Source organism: Macrotis lagotis, chromosome 8 (genome assembly GCF_037893015.1).
Source record: "Macrotis lagotis isolate mMagLag1 chromosome 8, bilby.v1.9.chrom.fasta, whole genome shotgun sequence".
NCBI classification, from domain to species: domain Eukaryota; kingdom Metazoa; phylum Chordata; class Mammalia; order Peramelemorphia; family Peramelidae; genus Macrotis; species Macrotis lagotis.
The window spans coordinates 104,539,371-104,560,600 of NC_133665.1; the positions used below are offsets into that span (position 1 = coordinate 104,539,371).

The following is a 21,230-nucleotide window of genomic DNA, read 5'->3' on the forward strand; positions in this document are numbered from 1 at the left end:
CATCTAAAAATGAAATATTCTACCTCCATAATCCTGTCACTAGAGGTCCTCAAAATAATAGATTTAGAGCTAGAAGGGACCCAAAGTAATATAATCCTATTTTTTTCACATAAGGAAACTGAGCCCTAATTTTGCAGAAAAGGAAACTGATGCAAATGAAGCCTGAAAGATCATTAATCTAGGATATCTAGGATATACAGCTTGTGCTTCACAGACAAAAAGGAATGGGATGTAATTCCACACTGAAGAAGTGATAAGGACAAAGGCAGAGTAGAATGAATTTATGGTATGTTAAGGAGACAATGAATAAATCAATCTGCTTGTAATGGAAGATAAAGCTAGAAGGATAAACTGGGGTTATCCTGTAGAGGACCTTGAATCTTAAGCTGTGAAATCTAGGCTTTATCCTATAAATAACAGAATGTCTCAAATATAAACACACAAATACACCAAGAGACTACAAAGACCATCTGATCAAACTATGCCTAAAAGGAACCCTCTCCTCTTTAGTATCCCTAACAACTGACAATTCAATTTTCATGTGATAGGAATCACTATTTGCTAAGTAAATTTTTGCTAAGTAATTTACTTAGTACTATGGATGAAAAGAAAAATTATGACATTATCACTGCTCAAGAAATTTATAGCATATAAAAAATGACAATGAACACAAACACAAGACAGCATTTATAATTATTTTTATATTTATATTTACAATTAGGTGCTAAGTATGTGGAATAAGAGGCAGCCATGATAATAGATAACAAAGAGCTGGGTTGGAGCCAAGAAGACCTAAATTCAAGTCCCATTTCTAACTTATCCCCCTTCACCTCTGTGTCCCACCCAGTTCTTTAAAGAATGAAATAGAGAAGTACAAAAAAGATCAATGAAGAAAGAGCTAATCAGATAAAGTTTAAAGTAGAAGGAATGATTAAGTAGAAAGGATTAAAGTAGAAGGATTATTAAAACAGACTAGTCAAGGAGATGAACAGAATCTCATAAGAAAAGGTATCTGGAGACAATTGAAGAGAAAGAGAAAGGAAGATATCTTTTTCTTAGCAGTACATGGGTACCTTTACAAAAATTAACCATACATCAAGGCATAATCAATGTAGTCAATGTAAATTAGAGTCAACATAAAAAAGAGCTATTAAAAGAATTTTTTTAGACCAAAATGCAAAAAGAAAAAAATTAGACAGGGGCGGCTAGGTGGTGTAGTGGATAAAGCACCAGCCCTGGAGTCAGGAAGTACCTGGGTTCAAATCTGGTCTCAGATACTTAATAATTATCTAGCTGTGTGGCCTTGGGCAACCCCGTTTGCCTTGCAAAAACCTAAAAAAATAAAATAAAATAAAATTCATTAGAGACTAAATATAATTTTAAAGAGTGAATAGTTAAAAGTACATAGAAAAAATAAATAATTTTATTAAAGAAAATGACAATGAGATCACATACCAAAACTGAAGGGATGCAGCAAAAGCTGTAATTAGAGAAAAATTTATGCTTCTAAATGCTTTAATAAAATACAGAGCAGACCAATGAACTGAGAATGCAATTTATAAAGCTAGAAAAAGAACAGATTAAAAATACCAATAAAATATCAAATTGAAAAACCTAAAAATTAAAGAGATAAATAAAACTGAATGTAAGAAAACCACTGAATAAATAAAAATAAAAGTTTTATGAAAAAATAAGATAAACCATTGATTAGCAAGATTAAAAAAAAGGGAGAAAAACCAAATCAGTAGTACCAAAAATGAAAAGGGTGAATATAATACTAATAAAAATGAAATCAGAGAAATTATTAGAGATTTTGCCCAATTATATGCCAACAAATTTAGCAATTTAAGTGAAAGGATAGAATACTTAAAAAAATATTAACTGCCTAGATTAACAGAAGAGGAAATAAATATCTAAATAAACCATAATAGAAGCAAAGTTTTTTGACAAAATACAACACTTATTCTGATTTAACAAAAAATGCCTAACAGCGTAAGTAAAGATGGATTTTTCCTTAAAATGATAAAAAAAAAAGCACCTATCTAAAACTATCAGCAGCATTATTTGTAATAGGGATAAGCTATAAGTTTCTCAAGATCAGAAGAAAAACAAGAATCTCCATTATCTCCAATATTATTCAATAATGCATTAGAAATGTTAGCAATAGCAATAAGGGAAGAAAAAGAAATCGAAGGAATTAGAATAGACAATGACATAACTATCTTATTTTGTAGAAAAAATGACAATATATTTGAGAAATCCTAGTGATTGAACTAGAATTATTTGAAACAATATTAGCATAGTAACAAGATATAAATCTACATAAAAATCATGAGCATTTTTATGTCACCACCAAAATCCTACCAGAAGAGACAGTAGGAACAACTCCATTTAAAATAACCATAAACAAGGGCAGCTAGGTGGTGCAGTGGATAAAGCACCTGCCCTGGAGTCAGGAGTGCCTGGTTTCAAATCAAGTCTCAGACACTTAATAATTACCTAGCTGTGTGGCCTTGGGCAAGCCACTTAACCCCATTTGCCTTGTAAAAAAAAAATAAAATAAAATAAAATAAAATAACCATAAACAGCAAAAAATAGGGGGCGGGGCCAAGATGGCAGCATGAGAACACCCTTGGAACTCTCTCAAAAATATTCCAAAAAACCTTAAAATTATGGCTCTAAATAAATTTTAGAGAGAGAGAACTCACAGAAAGATCCAGTGAGGCAATTCTCTAATCCATGGTAACCTGGAAAATCATGAGAAAGCTCTATTCCACGGGGGTGGAGGGGGGACACCTGTGCCGGACTGAAGGAGCTCCAGTCTTCTAGGAACAGCCCACTAGGCACCTAGATGCCTGGGTCACAGGGAGTGCTGGCTCCCAGCAGCAGCAGCAGTTTCCTGAGCTGGCAACCAAGAAACACCAAGCACAACTTGGAAGATCAGCGAGGAAACATCTGCCAGAGAGAGTGGGAGCCAATGTAGTCCTCAGCACAGGCATGGTCATCAGCATAGCTGAAATCCCAAGAAATGGAAGCAGGCGCACACAGCCACCTGGCAGGTGCTCCCAGAATGCTCAGCCCATGGAAAATAAGGGGGTGGGGGAGACTGTCAAGTTCTCTCCTCCGTCCCTGGGACAGGACTCTTGTGTTTTGTCCATATTCAGACCCTGGTCGCAATCTGGGGGGCCCCCTATTGCCATCTATAGAACAAAGCACAGACAGGAGAACAGTCAGGCTCACATAAGACCTTGAATGTGAACTGAGGTCATTGCAGGAGTGTTCCAATAATACTCAACAGCTTGGGAAGCACCCCAAATCAGGCATAGGCTGGGAAATGAGTAAACAGGAAAAAAAAAAAGGAACCTGATCATAGACAATTACTTTGGTTCCATGGAGGACCAAAACATACAATCAAAAGATGAGAAAATTCCAGCTTCTGCATCTAAATACTCCAAGAAATATAGAAGTTGGTCTCGGCAATTTCAGAGCTCAAAAAGGTTTTGAAAATCAAGTAAGGGAGGTAGAGGGAAAAATTGGGAAGAGAAATGAGGAAGATGCAGGAAAAGCATGAAAACCAAGTCACTAGCTTAGTCAAGAAGATCCAAAAAAAAAATGCTGAAGAAAATAACACATTAAAAACTAGCTTTGGGGCGGCTAGGTGGTGTAGTGGATAAAGCATCAGCCCTGGAGTCAGGAGTACCTGGGTTCAAATCCGGTCTCAGACACTTAATAATTACCTAGCTGTGAGGCCTTGGGCAAGCCACTTAACCCCATTTGCCTTGCACAAACCAAAAAAAGAAAAAAAAAACCCAAAAAACTAGCTTAGCTCAAATGAAAGAAACAGTTCAAAAAGTTAATGAGGAGAAAAATTACCTTAAAAAGCGGAATTGGCCAGATGGAAAGGGAGATAAAAAAGCTCTCTAAAGAAAACAAATCCTTCAAAAACAAGGAATGGAACTAGAAGAAGCTAATGACTTTGAGAAGAATCAAGATACAATAACACAATATCAAAAGAATAAAAAACACTAGAAGACAACATAAAATATCTCATTGGAAAAACAGATCCAGAAGAGACAATTTAAAAATTATTCGGCTACCTTAAAGTCATGATCAGAAAAAGAGCCTTGACTTCATTTTCAAAGAATTTTACAAGAAAATTGTCCTCTATCCTAGAAGCAGACAGCAAAATAGAAATTGACAGAACCCACCAATCTCATACTGAAAGAGATCCAAAAAATAACTCTCAGGAATATTATAGCCAAGTTCTAGAACTCCCAAATCCAAGAGAAAATACAAGCAGCAAAAAATACCTGGGAATTTACCTGCCAAGATAAACCCAGAAATTACATGAACTATAATTATAAAACATTTTTTAAAGTTACATTTAAGGGGCAGCTAGGTGGCGCAGTGTATAGAGCACTGGCCCTCGAGACAGGAGTCCCTGAGTTCAAATCAGGCCTCAGACACTTCATAATTACCTGTGTGGCCTTGGGCAAGCCACTTAACCCCATTTGTCTTGGAAAAACCTAAAAAAATAAAATAAAATAAAATAATAATAAAAAAATAAAGTTACATTTAAACAAATGGGAAAAAAGTCACTGTGCAGTGAATGGACAGAGTCAATATAATAAAAACAACAATTCTACTTAAACTCATCTACTTACTCATGCCATCCCAACTGAACTACCAAAAGTTATTTTATTGAGCTAGAAAAATCATAACAAAATTCATTTGGAAGAAAAAAAAAGTCAAGAATATCAAAGGAATTAAAATGAAGAAAACGTAAAGGAAGTAAGTCCAGTCATTACAAATGTTAAACTATATTATAAAGCACTAGTAATCAAAACTATCTGGTACTGGCAAAGAAATAGAAAGGTGGACCAGTTGAACAGAGAAAATATACAATAAACAGTAGTAAATGATTATAGTAACCTTCTGTTTGACAAATATAAAGACTGTAAATGTAAAGATTTAACCTTTTGGGATAAGAACTCACTACTTGGCAAAAATTGTTAGGGGAACTGGAAAGCAGTCTGGCAGAAATTGGGTAGAGACAATTATCTTACAACATTTACCAAAATAAAGTCAAAATGGATATATGATCTAGATATAAAGGGAGCTATCATAAGAAAATTAAAACATGAGGGGCAGCTAGGTGGCGTAGTGGGGACAGCTAGGTGGTGTAGTGGATAAAGCATTGGCCTTGGAGTCAGGAGCACCTGGGTTCAAATCCAGTCTCAGACACTTAATAATTACCTAGCTGTGTGGCCTTGGGCAAGCCACTTAATCCCACTTGCCTTGAAAAAACCTAAAACAACAACAACAAAAAAAAGAACATGAAACATATTACCTATCAGACTTACATACAGAAAATTTTATGAATAAACAAGAGATAAGATTAGTGAAATGTAAAATACTATAATTTTGATTACACTAAATGAAAAAGTGTTGCATAAATAAAACCACTGCAGCCAAGATAAGGAAAGTAGAAAATTTAGGGAAAAGAATTATAATTTCTTGAATATCTCATATCTCAAATATAGAGAATTTTGTCAAATTTATAAGAATATGAGTAATTTCCCAAATGATAAATGGCCAAAAGATAAGGACAGTTTTTTGATGAAAAAAATCAAAACTTTGTATAAAGTCAGATGAAAAATGCTCTAAATCATAATTGATTACAGGAAAACAAATTAAAATAACTTTTTAAATGTCATCTCATACCTATCGGATGGTTAAAATAATAGAAGGGGAAAATAACAAATGCTGGAGGACATGTGGAAAAATTGGGACATTAATTCACTATTGGTGAAACTTTGAATTAATCCAACCATTTTGGAGAACAATCTGAAATTATATCCAAAGAATTGTAACATATGTATACCCTCTGATCCAGCAATCCAAACTACTTTTTGGTATTTATCCCAGAATGATCAAAAAAAATATTCTAAAATATTTACAGAAGTTCTCTTTGTGGTCCTCACACTGATGTATCCTCATCAACTGGAGAATGACTGAACAAGTTATGGTATATAATTGCGATGAGAGTACTATTGTACTATAAGAAATGATGAAATAAAAAAAAAGAAAGAAATGACAGGCAGGATGCTTTAAGAGAGATCTGAGAAGACTTAGATGAGCTGATGCAAAATGAAATAAGCAGGGGCAGCTAGGTGGCACAGTGGATAGAGCACTGGCCTTGGAGTCAGGAGTACCTGAGTTCAAATAAGGCCTCAGACACTTAATAATTACCTAGCCATGTGGCCTTGGACAAGCCACTTAACCCCATTGCCTTGCAAAAAAACTAAAAACTTAAAAAAAAAAAGATTGGTCATTGCATTGTAAGATGCAAAATGAAATAAGCAGAATTAGGAGAGTTTATTATAAGGGGCGGCTAGGTGGTGCAGTGGATAGAGCACTAGCCTTGGAGTCAGGAGTACCTGAGTTCAAATCTGGCCTCAGACATAATAATTACCTGGCTGTGTGGCCTTGAGCAAGCCACTTAACCCCACTGCCTAGAAGGGGGAAAAAAAAAACAGGAGAGTTTATTATAAACATTATCAAGAGCAATACTGTACAATGATCAACTGTGAGCTACAAAATTATTCTGAGCATTATAAATACATAAATCAACTACAAAGGATCTATGAAGGAAGATGCTATCTATCTCCATATAAAAAAGTAATAAAGAGAAGTATGCATAGGATGGTTTTACATACCATACACAGATATAGGTGTACATGTGTATATGTATTTGTATGTATGTATGTCAAATGCTGTCCTTAGGAAGGGAGGAAAGAAGGGGACAATTCAGAACATAAAATGCAACAAAAAAAATTAATTAAAAAAAATTTTTTGGCAAGGCAGTGAGGTTTGAGTGACTTGTACAAGGTCACACAGCCAGGTAAATATTATGTGTCTGAGGTCACGTTTGAACTCAGATCCTCTTGATTCCAGGGGTGGTGCTCTATCCACTACACTACTTAGCTGGCCTTAATTTTTTTTTTTTAAAAGCAAAAAATAATACTACCAACACCTCTGGAAGTTGTTACAAGATTAAAGAGAAATTTTTTTGATGAATGTTATTTTTTCAATTACATGCAAATATAGTTTTCAACATTGATCTTTTTGAGTTCCACACTTGTCTACCTCCCTTCCTTGTCTCCTCCCTCCCCCGTGAGAGCAAGAAAAAAAAGATTTAGATAAAGAGAAGGCATTTTAGTTCCATGGAACAAAAAAGACAAAAGCCCATAAATAATAAGTATGGAATTCTTATGGGACAATAATAAATAGAATCTAGCTAAAGTCATAGATATTATACTGCTAATGAGGCAGCTTTGTGGAACAGTGAATAAAGCATGGGTTCTACTAGCTCAAATTCAGCCTCAGATGCTTTACTATCTGTGTGACAAGTTTCCTAAACTCTGTTTGCCTCAATTTCCTCAACTGTAAAATAGGGATGATAATAACATTTACCTCATAGTTGATGCAAGGATCACATGACAAAATATTTGTAAAGTAATATAATTCCTGGTACATTATAAATAATATGTAAATCCTGGTCATAATTATTATTTCTAGTAATGGTTATTCAAAAAACATTTATCAAGCACCTATGTGTGAGGTTTTCTGTCAAGCTTTAGTGTCACAAAAACAAGGCAAAAGATAGACCCTGCCTGTCAAGAAGGTCACAATATAATGAGGAAAACAATAAGCAAATGTGTGGTGTGTGTGTGCATGCACATATGTGTTTTTGTACTCATGCAATATTTAACAGGGAAGGCAAGAGCATTCCAGACATGGGGAAAAATAACTGGAGCAAATAACTGAGATAAGAGATGGAGCAGAACAGCAAAGAAATTAGTATCACTGGTTGGGGGACAGAATGACATGGTGGTAACATCAACATAATGGTGATATTATTAATACTATTATTATTATTATGGAAAAAAATGCTTCCAATTCCTAATAACAGGAGAAATGCCCCTCAGGTTTCACCTCACCTTCAGCAAATTGGCAGATATGCCAAAGATGGCAACAGTAAAAATGCATTGTTGGTAGAAATACGATACATAGCTATATTTTTTTGGAATATATCTTTTTTTTGGACAGAAATTTGGAAGTATTCAAACAAAGTAATCTAAATGTCCAAATCCTTTTACTCAAAGATTTAATTACTAGGTTTCTCCCTCAAGGAAATCAGTGATGATGATGATGATGATGATGATGATAATAATAATAATTCTTTTCAAATAAAATATACTTTTATTTCCTTAGACTAATCTGTGTCTCCTAAACAACATTTCTTTTTATATTCAAGATTTTATTTAGAGTTTTACAATTTTTCCCCTAATCTTACTTCCTTCTCCCCACCCCCCCACAGAAAGCAATTTGTTTCCATGTTGTACACTGATCCAAACTGAATGTGATGAGGGAGAAATAATATCCTTAAGGAAGAAACAAAGTATAAGAGATAACAAGATCAGACAGTAAGATATCAGTTTTTTTCCCTAAATTAAAGGAAATAGTCCTTGGACTTTGTTCAAACTCCATGGTTCTTTATCTGAATACAGATGGTATTCTCCATTGCAGACAGTCCCAAATTATGCCTGATTGTTGCACTGATGGAATGAGCAAGTCTAATCAAGGTGGATCATTGCCTCCATGTTGCTGTTAGGGTATACAGTGTTTTTCTGGTTCTGCTGATCTCACTCAGTATCAGTTCATGCAAATCCCTCCAGGCTTCCCTGATTTCTAATAGAACAATAGTGTTCTATGGCATACATATACCATAGTTTGCTAAGCCATTCCCCAATTGAAGGACATTTACTTGATTTCCAATTCTTTGCCACCACAAACAGGGCTGCTATAAATATTTTTGTACAAGTAATGTTTTTACCCTTTTTCTTCATCTCTTCAGGATACAGATCCATCAGTGGTATTGCTGGGTCAAAGGGTATGCACATTTTTGTTGCCCTTTGCCTGCCTCAATTTCTTAAAGAACTCATAATCTTTACTGTGGAGGGCAATAGCATCATCTCAGACCCTCAGGCTCACAATTTAAGGAGTCATCTTGGATTCCTCACTATTTTTCACTTCCCTCCTCTACCCCAAATCCAATCAGTTGTCAATGCCTGTCACTTTCACCGATTTCAATATCTCTCCAATCTTTCTCTCTTCTGACACTGCTGCTGAGCCATTCCCCAATGGATGGACATTTACTTATTCTTTGCCACCACAAACAGGGCTGCTATGAATATTTTTGTACAAGTGATGTTTTTCTTACCCTTTTTCATCATCTCTTCAGGGTATAGACCCAGTAGTGGTATTGCAGGATCAAAGGGTATGCACATTTTTGTTGCCCTTTGGACATAGTTCCAAATTTCTCTCCAGAAAGGTTGGATGAGTTCACAGCTCCACCAACAATGTAATAGTGTCCCAGATTTCCCACAATCTTTTCAACCATGATCGTTATCTTTTCTGGTCATGCTGGCCAGTCCAAGAGGTGTGAGGTGGTACCTCAGAGAAGCTTTAATTTGCAATTCTCTAATAAGTAATGATTTAAAGCAATTTTTCATATGACTATCTATTGCTTTGATCTCCTCATCTGTAAATTGCCTTTGCATACATATCCTTTGACCATTTGTCAATTGGGGAATGACTTTTTTTTTAAATATGACTCAGTTCTCTGTATATTTTAGAAATGACTCCTCTGTCAGAAACATTAGTTGTAAAGATTGTTTCCCAGTTTACTACATTTCTTTTGATCTTGGTTACAGTGGTTTTATCTGTGCAAAAGCTTTTTATTTGTAATCAAAATCATCTAGTTTGTTTTTAGTGATGTTTTCCATCTCTTCCTCAGTCATAAACTGCTCCCCTTCCATATATCTGACAAGTAAACTAGTCCTTGATCTTCTAATTAGCTTATCTTGTTTTTCATGTCTAAATCCTGTAACCATTTGGATCTTATCTTGGTATAGAGTGTGAGGTGTTGGTCTAATCTGAGTTTCCTCCATACTACCTTTCAATTTTCCCAGCAGTTTTTATCAAAGAGAGTTTTTATCCCAATAGTTGGACTCTCTAGGTTTATCAAACAGCAGATTACTAAAAGCACCTATAGACATCAAAATATTCATGGCATCATTTTTTGTAACATCAAAAAACCTGGAAACAAGGTAAATGCTTATTGACTGGGGAACAGCTAGATGTACTGTGACATGTGAATGTAATGGAATAGCATAAGGAATGAGAAATGTGATGAATACAAAGAAGCATGGAAAGGTCTACATGAACTGATACAGAATGACTAAGTAGAGCCAACAAAACAAAATACACAATGATTACAACCATGAAAGAACTTCTCCCCTCTACCCATCACACACACAAAATCAAAAGTAAATGCTGCAAAATTATAAAGAATAGCATGGCCATAAAGAAGAGAAATGAAAAGACACTCCTACCCCACCTGTTTTGCAAAGTTGGGAGGTCCACATGTATTGTACATTCCATATATTTTCAGGTTTTTTAATTGCATTGATCAGGTATGTTGATTTTCTTTTTTTTTCCGTCTTTAGAAAAAATACTATGTATTATATGGGAAAGCTCTATAAATAGAGGGTGAGGAGGAGGGACACAGGGTAAACCACAGTGATATAAAAAAGACATCAATTAAAACATTAAAAAATTAATTTAAAAAATGATGCAGATTGAGAAATAATGAGGTGCTAAGATTGGATGAGTATGACTGGAACTTGGGTGGGCTTGAAAACCAGGAAACAATCTGGATTAGATTTCACAAGCAATAGACAAAGGAATAATGGCATTAGTATTAAGGGAAGATTAATGTGAGTTATATGAAAGATGGATTAAAAGAAAGAAACTCTGTAGTGATGGAGTTCAACTGTAAGATCATTTTAATGCTTCAAAGTACCTGAGCATCATTCCCCTTGCCAGCTTTAACCTGTCTACTTCTACCTTTGACACTCCACCCCCATCCTCTTCAGGAACTTCTCCTACAATCATCTCCTTTCTTTCCCCTAATCTCACCAATTTGTAATATGCTTCTATGGTCCTAATTACTCAAGCCAAATTGTTTGCTCAAGGTCACCAGTAATCTCTTTATTGCTAAATCCAAATGAGTTAAACACTCAAAATAACTCCCTCCTTCTGAATATTCTCTAGACCTTGGGTTTTCATGGCACTATTCTGACCTGGTTCTTTGATGTCACAATGCTACTATACCTCCCTCTGAAGAAACATCATCCATGTCATGCTCATCACACACACACACACACACACACACACACACACACAGAGATATATATATTCTCCTTCAGGCTGTGATCTGAATGATCTTTTCTTTCTCTACATTCTCTTTGTAATTTTATCTACTCACACAGGTCCAATTTCCATGGGTCCTTTGTGCTGATGACTTCAAAATCTACACATCCAGCCTTAACCTCTGGAGTTCAAGCTGTATATCTCTAGCTACATGTCCTATCAGTTTGTACAAAATAGAATTAATTTTGTTCCATAAGTTTAATCCTCTCACCTATTTTTGTCAAGGTCACTCATGTTCTTCTAGTTGCCAAGGTTCAGAAAGTAACCATTTATTCTCAGTTCTTTTCTCTTACTCAACCCCCTATATCCTTTCAAGCTACCAAGTGTTACTGCTACCACCTCCTCAATCTCTTTCACATACATGCCTTTCTCTTTATTCACCCCACAACCTCCCCAGTTCAGAATCTCATTACCTTTTGCCTGAATAACTACAATAGGCTCTCTACAACCCATGCTCCACAGTTATCAAGCCGATATTCCTTAAGTCATGATCATGTCATTTCCCCGAATCAAGAGGTTTCAATGGATCCTCAATAACTTTAGAAAAGTACAGGGCTTGATATTTAAAGCCCTTCACAATCTGGTTCCAGTCTTTTAAAATATAATTTTCTCGGGGAAGCTAGGTGATGCAGTGGATAGAGCACTGGCCCTGAAGTTAGGAGGATGTGAGTTCAAATTTGGCCTCAGACCTTAATAACTGCCTAGCTGTGTGAACTTGGGCAAGTGACTTAACCCCATTGCCTAAAATAAAAAATTTAATATATATTTATAATTTTCTTTTTTTAAATCAACAAACCAAATATTTCAATATACAAAGAACTGAAAAGGAGATGAATAACAAATTATGAATATTCCTCTGCCTTTTGTGGCTAAACTCCTTGAGGAGACCAAGTGCAATTAATGCTTCCATTTAACTCAATCCAGTTTGGCTTTAATGATCTTTCTAAAGTTACTAATAATCTCCTTAACTGTCAAATCCACTGGCCTCTTCTTGGTCCTCATCCTTCTCAACCCCGTGCAACTAACAATGACACTTGATCATCTTCTTCACCTAAACACTTTCTTCTCTTCTAGGTTGAGTACTCTCTCCATGATTCTCCTCTCATCTATCAGACAAATTTTTTTTTCTGAATCTTTATTCAAGTCATTCCTACTAAGAATGATGAGCATTGGTGGTACAGTGGATAGAGCACCAGATTAGAGTCAGGAAGACTTGAGTTCAAAACTGGTAGATACTTGACTCTTACTAGAGCTACGTGACCTTGGGCAAGTCACTTAACCCTGAATGCCTCGAATTCAGGACCACTCTAGTTATCCTGACTCATATCTGGTTCATGGACTAAGATGACTCCAGAAGAGAAAGTGAAAGAGTGAAAGTGTCAGCCCCCTGACAAATCCAACTCACTTTTTTGTCATAGCATCACCTCCCTAATATCATGGTTTTCTTCAAGAACAAAGGACAAACATCATCATCCTGCTAACCAAAGGTGACCCAGAGGGCTTTGTCCTGGGCCCTTCTCCCTCTATACAACTAAATTTGTTGATCTCATCAGCTTCCATGGATTCAATTATTATCTTAATGATGATGATTCTTAAATCTCCTTATTTATCCAGTGCTAACTTCTCTTCTAACCTCTAATCTCACATTTCCAACTACTTATTAAAAATCTTGAATTGAATAGTCTATAGACATCTTAAACTCAACAGATTCAAAACTGAACTTATTAGTCTTCCCTCCAGACTCTCCCTGCTTCCAAACTTCCCATTACTGTCAAGGACATCACCATCCTCCCAGGCTGCCCAAGTTCCCAAACTAGGATATATTCCTCAACTCCACAAAATACAATCTTTTGCCAAAAGTGAAAATCCCACCTTCTATAGAAAGCCTTTTCAAATCCCTTTTAATCCTCTGTTGATTATTTCTTCTATATGCTATCTTATAGTCTATTTGTACATCCTTGCTTGAATGTCCACCATTAGACTGTAAACTCGAGGGAAGGGTCTGTCTTTGAATCCCTCGCACTTGCCATCCTGTCTAGCTCATAACAGACACTGATAAATACTTTCAGACTCTCTTTTCAGATTCATTATATGTTCTATCACCACTGTGCACTTTGCTGCTTCTATTACTTGGAAAATTCCATCTCTCACCTCCATTTCCTCTGAAACCCTACTTTTTCTTCAAGGCTGAGCTCAGGTGCTACCTCCAAGGGCCCATTCCTCTTCCCTGTTGCTAGATTCCCTTCCTAGTGCATCTTTACTTATTTATACATCTGTGAAAATGGTGTAGTAGTCTAAGGCAAGCCCCTTGGGAGCAGGAACTGTCCCACTTATGCACAGATCGGTTACTAAAATGATGGCAAAAAGAATGGATGAATCATTTCAAAAGAAAAATAAACTGAATTTTTTGACTAGCTGAGAAAACCCCAAGCCTTCTCAATGGGATAACTGGGAAAGTGGTGGTTCGTATAGATAAAAGATATATATCATTGACCTATTTCATGAAACATTCTAATTTGCAAACTTCCAATGGGAGACTCTGCTGACATCTTGACCCTCTATCAGATTAAGCTCTATGAGAGCAAAGGGATGTTTATCTATTTTAATGTTTAGTACAATGCTTATCTTTTTTTTTAATATTTATTTTTAAAATTTAAATTCTAAGCTTTCTCTCTCCCTGAAGCACTTCCCTCACCCATTCAGAAGATATTTGATAATTATTCATATGAAGTCATATGAAATATATTTCCACATCAGCCATAGCATAATGTTTTGTACAAAATTACTGTAACTAAGATAAGTCAACTGGAAAAATATCAATTAAGCCTTATAAGAGTCTAATATTGAAGACATATATGGTACAAAACAAATTCATGAAACCTGGAATCCTTTCTCCACTGCGGACAAAAGCTAATAACCACTTTTTGTGGAAGCAAAGAAGTGGAAACAAAGTCAATGCTAATCAATCGTAGAATAAACAAATAGTAGCACACGAATGCAATGTACTAGAAGAAATGCTGGATATGAAAAACTGAGAATCATAGCAAGATAAATTGATAAAAAGCGAAGTAAAAGGATTCACAAAAAAAAAACCAGACAATAAGGGGTAGTTAAGTAGTGTAATGGATAGAGTACCAGTCCTGGAGTCAGGAGGACCAGAGTTCAAATCTGACCTCAGACACTTATTACCTAGCTGTGTGACCTTGGGCAAGGCACTTAATCCCACTGCCTTGCAAAAACAAAACAAACAGAAAATGACTAACAACAGTAAAATGGAAAATATTTAAGTCATCACTGAAACACTGTTTGTTCATAATGGCCAAGCCTGTCTTTAATGAAGGGAAAAGAAAATGAAACATACTATCCCATCTTCTTTGCATTATTCTCTTTTTCTTTATATATTTTTTAAATTTTATTTAAGGCAATGGGGTTAAGTGACTTGCCCAAGATCACATAACAAGGAAATCTGAGGCCAGATTTGAATTTATGTCCTCCTGATTCCTGGGCCTGTGCTCTCTCCACTGCGCCACCTAGTTGCCCCTTCTTAGCACTATTCTATCTTTTTTTTACATTAGAGGATAAAGGTCTGGGAATAGAATTAGAAAGAACAGAGTTCAAATATGACCTCAGACACTTAGTAACAGTGCGACCCTGACTTAAATAACTAGAAAAGGAAATGTCAAACCATTTCAATATCTCTGCCAAGAAAAATTCCATGTTACAAAGATTCCAACAGGTTGTGCAACAACAACAATCTCTGCATAAGTGGGGAAATATGGATATAGACATTAACATAATACATAACATATACTTGGTTGATAATGCTGGGTTAATTTTGCTGGAGTGTTCATCCTCTCCTCCCTTTTTTACTTTTTGTTAAATTTTCTGGAAGGGGCCAATTCAGAAGATTAACAAAAATTTAATTTTAAATGAGAATGCTTATTCTCCCAAGAAAACAATAATGACTTGTTATTAGATTTGTCTACTACCATAACAATTTCATCTGACAATTTAGACTGCCAACAAGGATAAGAAAATTCTATTCCATCATTAAATCGATTAGCATCTGAAGAGTAGCCTTAAAAAAAAAAAACCTCTTAGTTCTTAGTTCTAGATTACTTAGATTAATAACAGTATTTTGAAACTTTCAGAGATCTGCAATTTTACTGGTCTGTGAACTCCTTCCAATACAGATAACCTCAAAACAGTTCTTTCCAGAAATAGCTAGACTGATCTTCTAGTGGCAAACATTGACTTCATCATATTCAAAGCTTTTCAAATTTGCCAATATTTGTCAGAAGTTGTGCCCCATTGACAAAGCTCTTTTATATCATGAAAAGGAAGTTTGAAAAGACAGCACAGTCTAGTGTAGTGGTCAACAAACTACAGCTGGTGAGTCAAATCTAGCTAGTTTTTGTGTGTGGCCCACACAGTAAGAATGTTTTACATACAAAAATAGGCAGCTGGCCAGATCTGGCCCATGAGACAATATGCCAACCTCTGGTCTAGTGGATAAAGAGCTGATATTGGAGTCAGGACACTTGGGTTCACAGTCCACCTTTAACACAAAGTGGCCATCTGACTCCTAGGCCAAGTGATTTAACATGAGGAAACTGAAGATTTTAAATTACAGGATAGCTGCCCATCAGTAATGGTAGAAGGAGTTTAATATACCAAAGTTTAATATCCAAGACAAATCACAGATCCAGATTAAAAAGCAACTACTTAGACTACAGAGAGGAAAATCCTGAACCTGCATTCAGGAGGACATGAATTCAAATCAGATCTGACTGTTCTTATTTGATAATGGACAAGTCACCATCTCTCAACCTCAATTTGCAAAATAAGGATACCAAAAGCACCTAACTCCAAGGATGGTTGTGATGGTCAAATGATAACATATATATTAAGTAAACCATCATTCCCATTTAAATGGCTAATTGTGGTAGGCATGACCTACATATAAGGAGTTTCATACCAGTTAGACCTAGAAGGGACCTTAGAGATAATATAGTTCATTCTCCTCATGCTACAGATATGGAAACTGAGTCCCAGAAAGAAATCTGCTCAATGTCAAAAGAGAGTAAGTGAAAGACATGGGATTGTCGAGTTCTTTTCACTACATACCACAGAATCCAGTGGTATAATAGTGTTATAAAATAGAAACTTTCACCTCAAATATTAATATCCAACCATTGTTCATCTCTCAATAATTAATCTCCAGAAAGGAAATTACCAACTTTTGTGGCACAAAGTATAAATGCAAAGAACGATATATTATAGTGAATGTTTCCTTTTATACATTCGTATATATTCAATTAGAAGCAAAATTTTCCTGCCAAAGATTATGTGCCCTGTACATATATTTATTTCCAAAAGTAATAAATAATTATTAACATGTTCTGCCCTCTCCTCTGAGTTTTAAATTGCAATTTTTATTTTTTTGTTTTTGAACTATGAATCTAATATTTCATTATCACCTTCTACGAGTTACTAACTACTTTCTAACCTTAAAAAAAGTAAAATATAAAAAAATCCCTTTATTAAGCCCTGTCAAGCACTAAAAGATTTAAATTAAAATAAAATTTAAGTTTACTTTCAGTGCTATGTAAATAAGCAGAAACAAAGATAAAAAACACAGAATATTCTCTGTGGTAAAGATATTTTGTAGTCAAAGCAAGAGCCCCAAATGAGCTTGCCACCTATCAACAGTTTTCATATAGTCAGTAAAGAAATTAGATGATCTTGCCGGATGTATTAAATATAATTATTGATATAAAATCTTTAAAACAATGATCCCTTCCTATCCCTACAAGACAGAATTCATTTTGGGTCAACTCTCATATCCCTATGACAATGGGATCCAAGAAAAGACTTTATAGTGGATTAAAGAGGTTAATTATAAAGTTACAAAAGATTCAGATTAGCATGTCATTTTACAAATTTTTGAAGATGCATTTAAAAGTGTTTTTTAAATAAAGCTAAAGCATAAACAATACTATTATGCCCATTTTATAGAGAAGCAAACTGAAGCTGATTGAATTTAAGTGATTTGCCCAGTCACAAAAAAAAGAATTTGAAATCAGATCTTCTTAATGAAGGATGCTATATTTAAGATGCTAAAATCATTATTTTAAATAAATAAAATAAGTTAAATGTTATTTTACTTGTTACTTATATTTTCCTACTTTATTAATAGATATGCCAACTGCTTAACAATATAGTACTTCAAACAAAACTTTGATATATAAAACAATAATATTTCTGATACTAAATAATACAATCTCATTCTGATATGGACATTTTGATAAGTTTTTCCTAAATAAAATAAAGATAAAAGGAAAAGAAAAAGTAAAAAATAAATTTCCTAAATAAAATAAGACAAATTTAAGAAAAATTTTCAGTGGGTTTCATAATTAAGAAACTAATATTTTTTTATTATGATAAACTCTGGGGAAATCAAGTTGTTGGAGCTTGTTTTGGGTTTTAAAAAAGTTTCGGTGTTCAAAAGATCATAGACAAGGAGCAGCTAGGTGGCATAATGGATAGAGTACTGGCCCTGGAGTCAGGAGGATCTGAATTCAAATCCTGACTCAGACATTTTAGTGACCTTGGGCAAGTCACTTAACCCCACTGCCTTGCAAAAAGACATAAAAAAAAGATCATAGACAAGCAGGACAGCTCTGAAATTAACCTGCTAAATTTATCATATACTTTAAAAGGGGGGGGACTGCAAGGTAGATTCAATTTCATTTCAATCCTCCTTTTCTGTTGTTTATATAAACATGAAAAAATTCCTAAGTATTTGTGATGTTCAAAATAACATAAGAATTTTTTGAATAAAAGAAAAATGATGAAAGATGTATACCCTATCAAATGAAAAGCCAAACAAATTGTAGTGTATGAATGTAATAGAATATTACTGTATCATAAGTAAATGAATGAGAAATTTAGACTTTCAGTTTCTCTAAAATGATTATCAAGTGAAGCAGGTAGAACTCAGGAGAACAATATGACCATAGTAACATAAAAACTAAAACAAATCCATGACTAATCTAGGATCCTAAGAAGAAAGGATGTGTCCCTCTTTCTTATCAATTGAGAGGAATTAATGGTGTGAAATATTACATATACTATCCAGACAAGGTCACTAGGTTGGCTGACTTAGCTTAACAGAATTTTGTGGATTTTTGTTTATTTTGTTGGTTTGGGTTTTTTTGTTACAAGGAAAGGTTTATTTGGTGGGGGGAATGGAGGAGCACAGAGAAATGAGTTGTATGTAAAAGTAAGAGGGATCAATAAAAAACTTTTAAAATGATAGTAAAAAAATTTAAACAATCCTAAAATCGAGCACTGCTTTGAGGCTCAAAAGAGCTCTCCCCATTTTACAGAAAAGGAAACTTGAAATAACAGATTTGACAACTTTTCCAAGGCCACACACCAAGCTAATGACACAGGCAGAACTGGAACAAACCATCTCCAGATTTCAGGGACTCTTCTGAAAAACATCTTGTAAAGCTGTTTAATTAAAGATATCCTAAAACACAGACTTTTTAAAAGACTTTCACAGCATGAACAACTTATGTGTCCATCAAACCGAGTCTCTCTAGGCCAAGTTATCATTAACAACAAATACCTAATTAGCAACTTTAGCCCATGTGCACAACACCACATAAGACCTGTCTTAAAATCATAACAATTCATAGTTTAATAGGATTTAGAATATCAAGCCTCAGACAGAAAACAGCTACTAGACCCTCTTTCTCAGTTTTATACATGAATAATTGACCAAGAGAGAAGTAACGACCAATAATTTTGAAGCAGGCCCAAGTTCTCTAACTTAAAATGGAGTGTTCTTTTCATGATTTTATATAAATACCTAAAAATATTACTTTCACAGTGAAAATACACATCCTTCCTCAAAATTACTCTCAAAGTAAGCCATATCACCTTCTCTGCAAAATAGTCTGAAACAATCCAAGAAACAATTTTTTAAAATAATTTTACTAATACAATGCTTTTTAAATTACAATGTTGCTTTTCTCCTTTCTTTCACCATAGATACTAAACAAGTTGGTGAACATAAATCACATTTTATTGAGAAAAATTTCTGCCTTTAAATTCATGGTTGTTATGGGAAAAAAAAACTGATCATAACACTTGATTTCTCAAACTGCAAGAAATCAAGTCAATTCTAGGATAGAAATGTAAACAAAAGAATGTGCAAGCTTTTCCTGATCCAGTGCCTAATTATATCAAACTCAAACCAAAGAAAAGACTGAAATTTTAGAATTTTAATTCATATGTTTAGACAATATTTTAGTTCTTAATTGGCATGTTTAAAGAAAAAGAAACTATTTGAGGGTTCTGGAAAGACAGAAAATAAATCTTTTTGAGTTTTAAGAGCCAAGTGTGTTTATTGCTTAGCCCTGTCTATCCGCAACATCCATGTGCAGCTTTGAAAGACTATTCAATGCACGATGATCATTTCCTGCAGTTTCATTAAAACAGAACCAGAACACATGCAAAAAGCAAGTGAATATATTCCACAACTGTTCTAAAGGTCTTTTTTTTTAAAACAATCGAATGAATATGTTAAGCAAAATTATATTTTTTTAAAACACTGGACTAACACCGAAGGTCTGGTTCGTCACCGGCAAATTTAAAATCGTCCCTAAATTTCCGTGGGGGTCCAGAAGGGCGAGGTGCTCGGGACCCGCACGGCCAGACGTTCGGCTGGCCTTTTTGCCAGGCTTTATTTTGGGGAGGGGGCTTCTCTTTCGCCCTGTGCCTGGGGAGGGCCTGGCCTAAGCCGGGGTGCTGTGATGCGGGAGCAGCGGCCCCTTCTTTAGCCAGCCCAAACCCCGGCGCGGGAGGCCCCCCAGGCTGGGAAGACAAAAGGGGCTCTGTTGGGGCCCGGGGGCTCCGCACGGCCCTCCCCCCGCCGGCTCCGGGGGGCACAGGCCGTTGCCAGAACGTTGTTCCCAGGAGGAGCTCGGAAAGGCGGGGGGAGGGGAGCGGCTTCGGGGCCCACGGGGGGGGGAGGGGAGGGGGTCGCCCCGCTCTTACGTTCAAAGTCCTCCTCGTCCTCCTCCAGGTCCTTGCCCTCGCCCTGCTCGCCGTCGATGCTGCGGCGGTCCCGCAGGCGGGTGAAGTAGTCCACGGCGAAGTCCACCAGGTTGTCGGGGCGGGTCCTCAGCACCTCCACCGTGTAGCCCTGCAGCAGCTCCGTCAGGCCGGGCGGGATCTCGATGTGGGTCATGGCGGGGCGGAGCGGGGCCGCTGGCCTCCTGCCTGCCTCCCTCACACGCGGCCGGGGCCGGGCCGCAGGGGCGGCGGCTGCGCGGGCTCGGGCGGGCCGGGGCCGGGGCCGGGGCGCGCAGGGGGCGGTTCCTCCCCCGCAGCGGCTCGGGCCCGGGCGCCGGGCGGCGGCTCGGCTGGGCTCGGGCGGCCGACGCTGCCGCTCCCCTCGAGGACGCCGTGTGCGCCGGTGGCCGTCCGCCGCCTCGGCTTCCTCCTGCTGCTCCTCCTCCTCCTCCGGCCGGACTTCCTCCCCGCCGGGCCGCCGCCCCCTTCCCTCCCCGCGGGCTCGGGCTGCGGGCGCCTCGGCCGCCGCTGTCACACTGGAGCGCCGCGGGAGCGAGGCCTGAAGGGCTGGGGCGGCGGGAGGGCGCGGCGCATGCGCGCCCGGGCTCCCCGCGCTCCCAGGAGCCTCCCTGCCCCGCCCCGGGCGGGCTCCCCCGCGCCGGCTCGGAGACGCGGGGGCCCTGGCAGAGCCCCCCTCGGAGCCGCTACCTTTCTGCCATCGCCCGTAGGAAACGCGGGCCGCAGCCCCCGGGGGGGGCGAGTGCGGGGAGGCCCGGGTGCCAACCCGCGGCACGCTGAGCCCG

At 37.1% G+C, this 21,230-nt stretch overlaps 1 protein-coding gene across 1 annotated transcript in view; it reads right to left on the reverse strand.

The window, feature by feature from the left end:
- Positions 1–20,725, reverse strand: part of PRKAR2A (protein kinase cAMP-dependent type II regulatory subunit alpha) — a 115,059-nt gene extending 94,334 nt beyond the window's left edge. The window contains exon 1 of the mRNA XM_074197889.1: positions 20,410–20,725. Coding sequence (XP_074053990.1) covers positions 20,410–20,602 — 193 coding nt within the window. The 5' untranslated portion in view covers positions 20,603–20,725. The remainder of the gene's footprint in view (positions 1–20,409) is intronic.
- Between the last annotated feature and the right edge of the window lie 505 nt (positions 20,726–21,230).